General features: G+C 44.7%; 1 protein-coding gene and 1 long non-coding RNA gene across 20 annotated transcripts in view; one reads left to right on the top strand and one right to left on the bottom strand.

Annotated features, from left to right (window-relative positions):
* The window catches only part of RERE (arginine-glutamic acid dipeptide repeats), a 357369-nt gene that overhangs the window by 145560 nt on the left and 198548 nt on the right, over nt 1-13261 (bottom strand). For 18 of the 19 annotated variants that reach the window (XM_081201368.1, XM_081201373.1, XM_081201372.1 and 15 more), the window contains one exon: nt 8278-8382. In XM_081201368.1, coding sequence (XP_081057494.1) covers nt 8278-8382 — 105 coding nt within the window. Of the gene's footprint in view, nt 1-4379; nt 4623-8277; nt 8383-13261 lie in introns of those variants that run through there. The other variant, XM_081201374.1, reaches the window with a different exon arrangement.
* LOC308591174 lies at nt 5211-10641 on the top strand. Its single transcript, XR_014010024.1, has 3 exons — nt 5211-5488; nt 6538-6663; nt 9848-10641. It is a non-coding gene; the product is annotated as an uncharacterized lncRNA (long non-coding RNA).

Consider the following 13261-nt stretch of genomic DNA (forward strand, 5'->3'; position numbering starts at 1 on the left):
CAATTTGTTTTATCTTTTTTTAAAATGCCAAATGCTTGGACAATACGTTTTAAACTGTTGCCAAAAAAGCTAACAAAACAGGCACCAAGAAAAACATGCCAGGAAGGCATTTGAAATTCTGGATGCTGCCACCACTGCAAAGGCCCTATCCAGAGGAGCCATGCCTCAAAGGGTGGGACACCTGGCTTAGAATTAGAAGGAACAGGAGACAATATTCCCTGAGTTGAGGCAGGGAAAATATTTATCAGCTTGTTAAAAAGGCTTGAGATTCTGAGGAACATCAGGTATAATGCTGAAGTATGTCAAAGGTTCACAAGGATGCAACATACACAAACATGACTGGTTTCACCTCCCACTCTGTGGCAATTGCAAATATGGCTTTATGTCAAAGGTTAATACAGTGCTGCCTCGCAAGACGAAATTAATCCGTTCCACGAGTCTCTTCGTCTTGTGGTTTTTTCGTCTTGCGAAGCACGGCTATTAGCGGCTTAGCGGCTATTAACGGCTTAGCGGCTTAAAGAAAAAGGAAACAAACTCGCAAGAACTCGCGAGACGTTTCGTCTTGCGAAGCAAGCCCATAGGGAAATTCGTCTTGCGGAACGACTCAAAAAACGGAAAACTCTTTCGTCTAGCGAGTTTTTCGTCTTGCGAGGCATTCGTCTTGCGGGGCACCACTGTATGTCCCACAACCACTGTTGTAGTTCTGGAGGAACCCTAAAGGTTCATACCAGAGGATGAGGTGATGGCCACTAATTGAAATGGGACTCTTAAATGGATGATACAATTGCACAGAGCAAGGTCAGCCAATGCAATGCCCTCCAGCTGTTGCTGGATTCAAACTCCCATCAGCCTCAGCCAGTGTGACCATGGTCAGGGATGATGGAAGCTACAGCAGCCGGAGGGCACCATGTTGGTGACTCCTGGCATAGAGGATAGACCCATTATTTACAAACATAATAGAATGAAAATAAAATGGATGTGAGCCACAAAAGCTGAATGGAACTCTCATGGACAGAGACAGTCTACCTTTGAATACCAGGAGCTGACTGAGCTCAAACACAACAAGAGGGAGGAGGTGACTGTCATGCTGCGGATGTCCAAAACATGCTGGAATAGGTTGTTTTGGTCTAGTAACACAATAACCATGTTAACAGGAAAAATATGAATATTAAATGCTCCAAAATGAAATACTTTCACTCACGGTACTTCTGAAGCAAATCCAAATAACAACTGCAAAAAGCCTAGATTACATAAGAGAATTTATGTTGCATAAAACTAAGTCCCACTCAAAGAAGAACTAATGAAATGAATGGACATAATATAGTCATGTCCATTCATTCCCATGGGTCAACACTGGGTACAACCCATCAGCTATGAAAAATTCTAGTCCTCATGAATTTGGAACAAGCCTCCCCAACCGCCCTGTCTCCCCAGAGAAACAGCAACTGATCCAGTGCAATATTTGACTGATCTGGACCCACGTCTACCCTGAATCCATCTCAATCCTGGGAGAAAGCCAAGAATCACTCTGTGAAGATGCATGGTATGTTAAAGTCATCCCTAATTGGGCTTGAGCAATTTTAACCTCGCCACAAGGTTTGCCACAAGGAACATCCAGCATCACATTACCAGAGTAGGCTAAAACCATCAGATATACAGCCACAAAAATACCATTAGCAAACAAGTTTTTAAAAGTTTTAACAGCACGGTTGGGGTGAAGCCTCAAGTTAATTTGAACTCATCAGGATACTGTGCAGACTTCTCTTTGAAAGTTTCTTGTGTCATTCTCCAAAACAAACAAACCAAGTCAAAGCTAAGAGAAAACACCATTAATATACCTGAACGTGATTTTAGAGATCAGCTAAAAACAAATAGCAAAGCTGCTGCACACACAGAAAAATTTACGGACATGCTGGCACACAGCAATTGGAAAATCAATGTATTGGAAAGAAACAGTGATCTGCCCCTGGATCACAACGTACTGTCACATCAATTCATGCTGTACATCTGTGTTTGGTTCTAGAAGCTCAAAAAAAAGAAGAAGAAGAAAAAGGATGGTCATTGGGTTCACCCAAGCTATCCAACAAGCTAACTTTACCATTATGGTCCCAACCATCACCGAATGTCAACAGGAGCACTTGCTCTGACCACGGTTTAATGTGCAGATTGCAAAACTGGCATGCCACCTTTTTCTGTGGAATTCAAAATGGCACAAACAAGGTTCCTGCTCCCACCTAATTTCAACAAGGGTGCCTACAGATTATGCCCAGGCACCAAATCACTCCAACATTCTGCTTTCCTAATGCCAAAAATTGCCCACACAGAACAGGAATGGGTTTGAAAGCACGCAAAAGACAGTGAGAAGGTGCAGTGTGACCTGATAGAATGAATCAGTGGAAGGACAATCTTAAGATTATGCTGCCATGGAGCCATATTGAAACACAACATGCACTGGGGGTAACAGGGGCATCGGAAAGTGGGAATTCTTAATATGATCTCCTGTAATAGTCGGCATGTGCCCTGCTAAACAAAATTCAATATTCTGAGCTAAGGAAAGCCAAATCAGTACCCCCGGCAATGCTAAGCAGGTATTTGAGTACATTGCACACTTTATTCTGCTACTGTGGTTCAAAACTGTATTAAAATAATTTGCAGTATGTGGAATAAAGTGATGACAGAGGAGCATTGAGGCAAAGTAGGTGGGAATGCAGAGTTGCAACAGTACAGAGAGGTGTTGACTGGAGATGGTCAAGCAAGACACTGCTCAACCCAAGACCCAAGTCCAGACAAGCTGAAGGTCCACTAGTTTTCCTTACCAACTTTCAGTGGGTGCTGCTCCTATACATATATTGCCATGGTAAGTTCTTGGGAGACCTACCAACTTGTATGGTTTTTCAGCGGCCAGGTCCCATACTCACCCAGAAAACATACAGTTCTGCCCATAACAGGCCAGGTCTGCCCCTTCAAAGAAGGCGCTCCTGACTAGAGAGCAGGAGGAAAATGAACAGCCATCAAAGCCAACTGTCAACTTCCCATTGAATCCTCCTGGCCTGCTCCCAACACATAAATTAGCAAAATTGCATACTTCACTGAGATCAGAGGAGGCCCTTGCCAAAGACCCACCAGAACATAAATCCTTAGTTGTAGTTATTCAATAGCAGACAGGGCCCTTTTAACCCTTTAACACCACATGTACTGAACTTGCTTTAGCAACCTCTATGGCAATGCAGGGACGTGGCACAGATGCCTTTATTTACAATATTCATTTCAATGGGCCACTTTTCAGTTTGTGGCCTGCAGAGCCCCCTGGGTTCTTTAAAAGCCTGCCATGTCTTCTTCCAAATGATACAGTCAGGAATGACAAAACAAGCATCATCCACTTCCAACTTTGCCTGCAGTGTGTGTGTGCGCGCGCACGCACACGTGTGTGTGCATTGGGGGGGGGCTTTCTAGGGCCCCGTCTCAGCTGGGGGGGCAGGAGTGTCCAAAGCCCCCACAAATCTGTTATACCCACACACCACCATAGTATTCTTTTGGAATCCTCTGCAAGTCAAAAAGTAATCCAAAAAGTCAACATGGAAACAGATCTCCAAGGACTGAAAACGCAATGGCCGTGGTGGCCCACCGCTATCTTGCCCAAGTTCACGGTTATGTGGCCTTAATTCCCCGAGTTGCCCACCCTGAGCAGACATTCCTCAGGCATCCAGCCTTTCCACTGCCTTAACAGCAAAGTCACCATGTTTGGGGTTGTTGTTTTTTTTTAGGAAGCAGAGTTGCTTATGGGCAGCTCCGCTTGCTGATGGGGCTTTGCAGAAAAGGAGGAGGGTCTCTTGCTCTCGTCACCTGCCTGCCAAAACAAGCAAGACTGGCTGTCAAAGCAAGTCCCGTCCCTCCTCCAAAGCAGCCAATGGCTACGGATCTATGACCCCTCCTCCTCCTCCCTGAACCCTTCCCCAGCACTGCCTCTGAGAGGCCCAAATATTTCCCTGCAGGCGCCACAGGCAAAAGCAGCACAGGCTGGCTCTGATACCGCAACTAGCCAAGAGACAGAGAGACAGAGAGAGATTACAAGTGAAATTTTCAACTGCCTAAGGAGGAGGAGGAGAGAGATGGGGTAAAGAAGACAGGTTTGCATGGCTTCTACATTTGATCTTCTCTCCCCCCCCCCCAAAGAACATGCAATCCTGAGCACCGATTTCCATGCATTTCAATGAACGGAGACAGCTGCGTCTACAAGAGATCATGCAATAATTCAGGCAAGTAAGGACTCCGCCAGAGGGGGGGAAATTGCCGAAAGCACTGTGACAGCAGGCAAAAAGCAAAAAGGAAAAACCCTGCATCACTCCCGAGGAGGCAAGGCCAGAGTGCTGTCAGCCTACCTGAAGGGGCCGAGAGGATCATCCATGGCTCTGGTGGGTGCAGCTGTTTCCCCTGACCTTGCCACTCCAAAAGAAGGAAAGGAAAAAAGAACAGAAAAGTCTGCCTGGCTTTCCCTACTCTAACTCCTCAAAATGGAGGCCCATGCAGTCTCAGATAGACCTGAGCGAGCTTCCACTGAGCTTGTGCTATGACCTAAGCCTGCACGCAGAACGCAGAAACTTCGCCCTCAGACTGACAGCACTGAGCATGTGCTGTGACCCCCCCCTCCCTCGTCCACATGACGCAATCAATCTCAGACCCTGCCGTTTCCGTAAATAAAGCCCAGCCAACAGGCACGGCGGGCTGCTGTCGCCACAGCAGCTTCAGCTTCGCCCTAGCAAGCTAGTGTGCAGGGAAGAGGGGCCTCCGCGAGGGAATCTGAGACTAGCAACACGCAGGAGAAACCAGGCAGTTCCAATGCCAGCATTTTTTCCATTTGCCGTTTGCCTCTATGCTGCTGCGCCTATAAGTTGGAATGAACGCCAAGAGGGATGGGGGGGGTTAACAGGGGGGCTTTGGGTCCAATTTCTACAGCAGCATATTTTTTTAAAAAAAGAGACCGCCTAGTAGAATTAAAACAAAAGGGTCATTTTAAAGTAAAACTGTGGCATCCGTGTGCAACCCCTTAGAGACAAAGCCACATTTGCAATATTCTACAGCACGAATAACAATATGCAGAACCCTCAGAAGAAGCTGACATTTAATTACGTGCATTTCTCCAAAGCATTTTTATGTGTGTGTGTGCGCGCGCGCGCACACACACACACACACACACACACACACACACACACACACACACAGTGTCCTCAGGCCATTATTTCTATGTTCAAGTCACTATCCCCATCAATTCTTTCAAAGGGCCTTGATTCAAGTTTCTTGGTCACACTGAAATGTGACAGAATGTTGGCTGCAGCAGCAAGTGACTGATGAAAATATTCTGCTTCGTTCAAAATTAGGGTCCTGATTAATGACACCACCCATACACAAACACTACCGGCCGTAATCCCAACCTTTGGAGCTCCATGCGTTAGCTGATCTCAAAAGTGATAGCGATTTGCTCCCTTTCAAGGTAGGCAGCCTCTTCCAAGCCATCTCAGTTTCTGCATAGTGCAGCTGCTAGCAGCTAAAATATTTGCTCTGATCATAAGACGAGCCTGTTGACACCCCCACAGTCAAACTGAGTCTGGGCTACGTCAGGGCCAGAATAGGAGTGTGGATGGTTGTGCCAAGATCCAGCCTAGAAGTGCAAATTCCAGAGGTGAGCTGTGCTAGTTTAAGCCAGAGCCAAAATCTGAGGAAGCAGAAGGCACAGTGAGAAGGAGGGAGAAAAGGCCAGCCTCCTCCCATTTATTTGTTTGTTGGTTGATCAATCAATCAATCAATTTGCTAGCTGGCTTTAAAAAGTAGTGCATTTCCCCAAGATGGCATGCAGCATCCGGTGACATCAAGTTTTAAAACACATGCAATATTAAAGTAATAAATACTGTAATAATTCAGTAGAAAACAATAATATAATACTATTAGTTGCTCCAGGTGATATCCAATGTTAATCAGAGTAGACCCATAGAAAGGAATGGGCATGACTAAATTATGCACAGTAAATTTCAATGGGTCTACAAGTAGCGCCTCTCACAAAAAAGAAGAGCTCCTTGTTATGCCTTTCTGCACCACACCCAAAGTCTTACTTGTTACCGTAAGAACAATACTAGATTAGTACCACACACCTCAGTTGGTAGAGCATGAGACTCTTAAAGGGCAGTTCGTTAATATCCCACTGCAGATACCATCCTATCAGGAGGTCCATCCTGCACGACACTGGAGTAGGGCCTTTTGTGTGGTGGCACCTATCCTTTCAAACTCCCTTCCACTGCATATCAGACAGAGAGGTCATCTCTATTGTTTTTTCGGTGTCTGCTAAGGACACTCCTCTTTCATCACACCTCCTAAATGCTTTAGCCCAGTTGGTTTTTGTACTGTTGCTATTGTTTTAAGTTGTTTTAAGATTTAAAATTGTGCTCTCTCGATACACACACACACACACACACACACACACACACACACACACACACACAGAGAGAGAGAGGGGGGGGGGAGTTGACTCTGTGACTCCTCCAACAGGAGACATGCGCTCTTGCTTTATGAAAAGGAGCCATTTGCCATCATCTGTTGCACAGATTTTTGTCTCAGAAATGGCACAACCACCACCAAGTCTTCCAAAAGGCACAAATTACCGAGAGTGAGACGGTGAGTAATACAGCAGCCCTGATGTTCCCCCTCCCTTAACAAACTTTGCTCAGCAGGTCTTATGTTAAAGCAAAGATATATACAAGACTCAAACTTGCTTCCATTTTATGTTGTGGGGTCTCTTGGGAGAGCAGCGAGCTCATCAATAACATCTCTACTCAGGCAAGGAGGGATTTTCAGATGTCTGTGTGTGCGGGCACTTTCCTTTTTAGCAAAAAATCTAGTCCATTATTATAGCACAGGCTTCCTTTCTGCAACCTGGCAGGAATTTTAGTACAACATAAAGAAGAAACAAGAATCTGGCTGCTTTGGGGAGAGGAGGAGACAGCTAGATTTGCAACATGCTGAGTTATCTCTCGTGAGGTTCTAGCAAAACACCCAAGAAAACCCACATACAAACTTAGCACTCACATGAGCATTCACATGAGACTCTACAACTACAGAAGCTCCAGCTTCAGAAGCTCTGCCTGAAGAGGAGCTTGAAGACAATCTCTGCATGCATGCAAGCCAATGTATCAGCCACAAGAATCAATCACTTGATATCAGCTCAATAATTCAATGTGCAACTATCCACTTTACAAATGTGGAATGGAGGTCAAAGGAGAGCTGTACACTAAAGGACACCCACTGAGGGGCTGATATAAAAGTTCACTCTGTATCACGACTGCCACCACAGGCCATCTGAACAGTTGAGTCTCCCAAGAATGTACAGGATATTTTTATTTTTTTTACAGAATATAAAGATTCAACTGGCTGGATCGTCAATGTGGCACCTTTAAAAAGATTGATGGCACCAATACATAAACCACACAGTCCTGCTGACCCAATCCTAGCCATTATTGCAGCCACCCAGGGTGGGACTTGGCAACACCAGCACTGTCGAAACAAACGCCTGAATCAATTCTGAGTTTACGTCACAGGAACACAAACACACACATATCAATGCCTTGAAGACTGAGAGGGCTCTGTTAGAAATATTCAGAAATCTACTATTGGGCAGCAATTAGCAGATGCTCACCCAGTTAAGCAGCTCAAGAGACTGAACTGGAATCCAGACAACTCGCTGAAGTTTTGGATCCATAGCTGGATCATCAATCAATGGAATGGGGTAGGGGAGAGAGACCCACAAGATCGATAATGGAACCTGAATGTGGGTGTGTGGCCACTGGTCAGTAAGAAAGCACATGGCTTGCATGCCAAAGGCATCTCCAAATTAAAGGATCAAAGACAAAAGGATAGCAAAAAAACCTGCTACCAGAGTAGTCAACACCAGGCAAGTGCCTTATAAACCAAGGCCAAATGTGATTCCAGTATTATATTAGCTAGAAGCCCTTGGTGAACAAATGTCTCTTTATAATGGGAAAAATAAACCCAGAGCATGTGAATGAACAGGCTAAGTACTGTATCAGTAAAGCACAACATTTTAAAAATATGCAGAATTATACCTATTAAGGTAAAAAGCAGAGCGCTCACCATGCCTCTGGGAGGGTAGCAAAGAACTAAACAGGAGAGCACAGCCTCTCCTGTATCCTCCACCTCAGTAAGAGACCTTGTATAGCCCTACAGAAAAGCATATGCTACGAATTCTTAGTAGATGGAAGGCAAACAACTCACCTTGTCTCTGGATTGTAGCCCAGAATGTAGAAAAAGGAATCCACCCGGGCTTTAAATTCTCTAGCAGCAAATATGTCAGAGAAATGGGAGATATTACACTTTCCCCTGCAAGACAGAGAGAAAAAGGGGCATTAGATCAGGTTCTCTACATGGATGACGGCTTATATAATTAAAGGAAAAACCAAGACCTCTTGTTGGTATTGATAAATGCAACTGGCCTGCTTTTTCCTCCTCTGGTGCTGTTACCACTGAACATAGTTAAAGAAATAGAAGATCACATGCATCTTCTGACGTATTGAACAAGCTGAATATAATCCCATATTAAGTGAAAACAATTGTGGGAAACCAGGATTGAACATATTTTCCTTCTTAAAATACTTTATCTAACAAGTATGATACTGGGGAGGGTTGTCTGGAGTTACTGAGACCATCTGCCTTGATTCTCAGAGATGCTTAAAATAAAAGAATATCATGATATATTTTATTAGGTTTCTAGTCCTCATGGTAGGACTTGAGGAGTGGGGAGTGGGGAACATGTGGTCCTTCTCTAGATGTTATTGGGACTACAATTCCCATCAATCCCAGTCATCATGGTCAATGGTCAGGGATGGATTTGTAGTCCAGCAAGAACTGGAGGGCCACAAATTCCCCTTTCCGGCCCTACAGAAACAGTTCTCAAACATAGGTCACTGTGAGCCTTCCAAATTCAAGAGGAGCTATTCAAGCCTGTTCAACTGAAGATCAGTTCCTAATGGTCCTTTGTGTCCAAGGATGTGGAAAAGCATTAAAAACAAACAAAGTAAGAGCAGAACTTGGAATCTGCACATTAAATGAGGAGACCCTAGGTACACCAAATACAGAACTCTAAAAATAAAAAAGACAAAATGTGGCTGAAGCCGCTGAAACTCTATACAGGAACATCGGCTATTGTACCAATATCAGATACTGTCAAATTATCAATGAGCTTACTTCCAGCTATCAATGTCTACTAGTGATGATGACTATGTTCTACCTCCACAGTCAAAGGCAGAGATGCTTCTGGATATAGCTGCTGAAAACCACAGAGAGAGTGGAGATCAGCGGCTGAGCTCAGGTCCTGCTTGAAGACCTCTGGTTGGCCACTGTGAGAATGGGATGCTAGAGTAGATGGGCCACTGGCCTGATCCAGCAGGCTCATCTTTTGTTCTTATCAGGTTTGTTATTTATTCAGCCTCATGCCTGGGAAAGCAGTGTCCCCAAGGATTTGGAAGAAGGGAGAAGATTCTGTCCATTCTCCTTCCTTGCGCTTTTCGCTTAGGAGCCCCCTCCAAGAACACCACCAGTAAATCCCAGCTCACTTTCAGCTGTTGGCTTAAAAGCCCTTAAGTGCTCTCTCTCTCACGCACACGCACACGCACACGCGCCGTACATTAACCACATTTGCTCACATTAATCCCTTACTATTCATGCCTCTCATTTCTCTTGCCCCGGCTAAATTTAGATTTAGATGATAAGCTCCTCTCAGCAGGATATCAGGAAGATGAATGGGTGGGTAATGGTGTAACCTAAGCTACATTCTTTTGTCCCATAGAACCAGCTGCCTCCAAGTTCTTCAACTGGGGTTTCTTCCATCAGCAACAGGCAAAAAAGACTGAGGAAGAGCATAGCCACCCACCTGCCAATCATCTGGCATCATGGTGATGAACAGGAGTGCAGTCCTGTTCTCTGCAGTGTTTGGCAGGCCACGCCAGTTCCCCTAGCTCAGTCAAACCAAGCAAGATTGCCCACTGAAGTAACATCACCTGATTGACATGTAGGCATGATTTAGGAAAAAAGGCCTTGTGGGCTGAAATGAAACCTCAGGCAGGCTAAGAGGCTCCCCTGCCCTGCCCTGCCCTGCCCTGCCCTGCCCTGCCTTGCAGGGACCAGGGGGACAGAATAAGAGAGGCTGCAAAGGCAGACACATTCTTCTTGATAAAGCACCACACATACACATTATGTATTATGACTCTTTTTTCTTGAAGACTGACCATGCAACTGTACTTATGGCAAATGAGTGCAGCCACACCTGAGTACTGCAGCTGCGTAATACCTATTCATTTCAATAGGGCTTTGCTCTGGAAGGCCACATTAAGTCTCCATTCATTTCAGTGGAGCCATGAGCCATGATGGCAAAAGCGACTTCCAGGTTCGGGAGTGGTGTGACACTGAATGCCAGAGGCTGGGGAGCAATAGCAGGAGATGCCCTGCTTGAGGGCTTCCCAGGAGGCACCTCACTGGCCATTGTGGGAAAGAAGATACTGGAATTCATGGGCCTTTCATCAGATCCAACAGGACTTTCCTTTTCTTTTTTAAAATGAGGCTCCCAAAATTTCTCAATAAAGAAAGGCAAACAAAGCCATTAAATGCAGAAGAATGGATTAAAGCATCATCAAGGCAACTTATATTACAGTGGAACCTCGGGTTGTGAATGTGATCCGCGCAGGAGGCAAGTTCGCAACCCGCAGCGCCGCACGTGTGGATTGTGATTCGCGCTTCTGTAAATGTACGAGTGCCGAAACCCAGAAGTAATCCGTTCCAGTACTTCCAGGTTTGGCGCAGTGCGAAACCCGAAATTGCGTAACCTGAAGTGTCTGTAACCTGACGTACCACTGTACACGCTGAAATGCCCGAGTAAATAAAAAGGCCTGGCACCAATATGGCAACCATGTTGGCACCAAGTGAGCCTGACTGAGGAGGGCACCACAAACCAAAATGCTCTTTCCCTAGTCACCATGTGGCTAAAACCAGATGATGTGGTTAGATGTCCCAGAGGAGGGTCACAGGTGTTGACTGAAGATCATCACCTTTGAAGAACGCTCAGCGCAAATAAATTAAAAAGATTTTCCTCCCACTGTTATCACCCTCCTGATAATCTTCCCTGTAACTTTGCAAGAATAAGAGCCAATGACAACACAGGAGGACTGCTGTGAAAGATCCTCAGGGAAAATTACACACATACAAACCCCTTCCTGAGCATATGAGCCGACAATTAAATTTTCAAGCCCGACACCATCAATCCAGCTCAGCTCACATTAGCTTGCGCTCTCCTCTCAGCATGCCAATTTCAGACTAAAAAGTCAGCTTCCTTGAGATATAAAAAGCACTCTGGTATTCTGGAGAAGATTACAGCGAGTGAGCGGAATTTGCCAGGTTTATCTTAGAAAACAACAGCTCTGTAATAAGTCAAATCAAAAGGTCTGTTTCCCTCCCCTACAGCAGAGGTTACAGCTGACTTGACTTGAAGGAAGCAGCTTCAGCAAAGTGGCTTTGAACAGGGAAAATGTCTCCAGATGGCTTTACTTAAAACACCATCTGAGCATTATCAGCAGGGAGATCATTCAGTTCACGTTTTGACAATATCCATGTGCTCTTCCTGCATGCCTGAAAATGAGATGCATGATGCCAACAGCATTTTCATTTGAATTCACCACAAGCATTGACTTGTTCCCCAAAGATGAATGGTTAGGTCTTTACTCGTTAAACCAACAAAGGGGGGGAAAGGAGGAGAGACCAGGGCAGGGATGAAGGGAAAGACAGACCACACAAGGCATGGGTCAGCAGCATCGGAGTGGCTGTCTGGCTATTGTTGAAAGCCCAAGGAACTCTCATCTTTATCTATCTCTCTCTTGAAAAAAAGTGAGTTCCAAGTCCTCATGGCTCTTGGGGCAAATGACAAATCTTTTGCTACATCGTGCTTTAATATGATCATCACCGCCAAACAAGTGAGTTTTCTAGACCCACAGTTTTATACAATACTTGCTTTGATTGGGAATTTCCAAGTATACTCCCAAGGACTACTTGCCCAGAGAGACCATCTTTTTAAAAAATAAAAAAGTCTCAAACTTTTGGGGGGCTTACACAGGCTGGATGGTTGGTTGCAGGAGGCTGATAGAGAAAAAGAATAGGCAAGATAAACGGCAGAAATTCAGAAAGATGGCAGCAAGTGCAACCTTCACTTTTGCTATGGACAGGTATAAATTTGGCTCCAGCTTCTTCTCCAAGTCAGGAGTTGTTCAAGTTTTAAAATCTCTTATGCAGGATCATTCCTCATAGAAAAGGAACAAAACTCTGGCCCTGCAATTCCTTCATGTTAGCTTCTTTCCAAGTTTACTCCACAAGACTCAATAATACAGATCAGGCCCACACATCTATCAATCGTGGGGCATGGGACACAATCAAATTCCAAATAAAAATACTGCAAATAAAGGAAGTGGACTTTTGGCATTGGCCAAGATATTGCCGTAGTTTTCCATGTAACTCTCAACAACTATGTCAGATGTGAGTATTCCCAACACAGATGATCAAGATGCATGTACGCATGTGGGAAAAAGGTTTGCAGGATCAGACACATAAAGTTGGCAAATATCCATAAAACTGACCTATGCACATGTCAGATGCACAGCTAGCTTCTCTTAGTTTCCCTTCACACCTCAGTAGAATGCAGAAAAGCAAAGAGGAACCAGTGCTGTGGGCCTATCCAAATATAGCAATTTGTTTTTCAGCACCATGCAACCCAAGCAGTACATAGTCAAAACAATCAAACAAACAAAAAATCAAATAAAACCAAAGAACATAAGCAAGAACACGTGATGGGAAGAGAGAACAAAAATTAGAGGGCTACATCCACTAAAATAAATGGATCGAGTTAATAGTGACCCAGATCTCACTCAGTAGCACCTTAGAGACCAACTAAGTTTGTTATTGGTATGAGCTTTCGCGTGCATGCACACTTCTTCAGATACCTGGTACTTCAGGTATCTGAAGAAGTGTGCATGCACACGAAAATTCATACCAATAACAAACTTAGTTGGTCTCTAAGGTGCTACCGAATGGAATTTTTTTATTTTGTTTCAACTACGGCAGACCAACACGGCTGCCTACCTGTAACTAGATCTCACTGACTGCAATAGTAACCAAGTCGTGACTAACTTGACCCATTCATTTCAGTGAAACCCAAGTTCAA

Source organism: Podarcis bocagei (genome assembly GCF_964188305.1).
Source record: "Podarcis bocagei genome assembly, chromosome: 7".
NCBI lineage: Eukaryota > Metazoa > Chordata > Lepidosauria > Squamata > Lacertidae > Podarcis > Podarcis bocagei.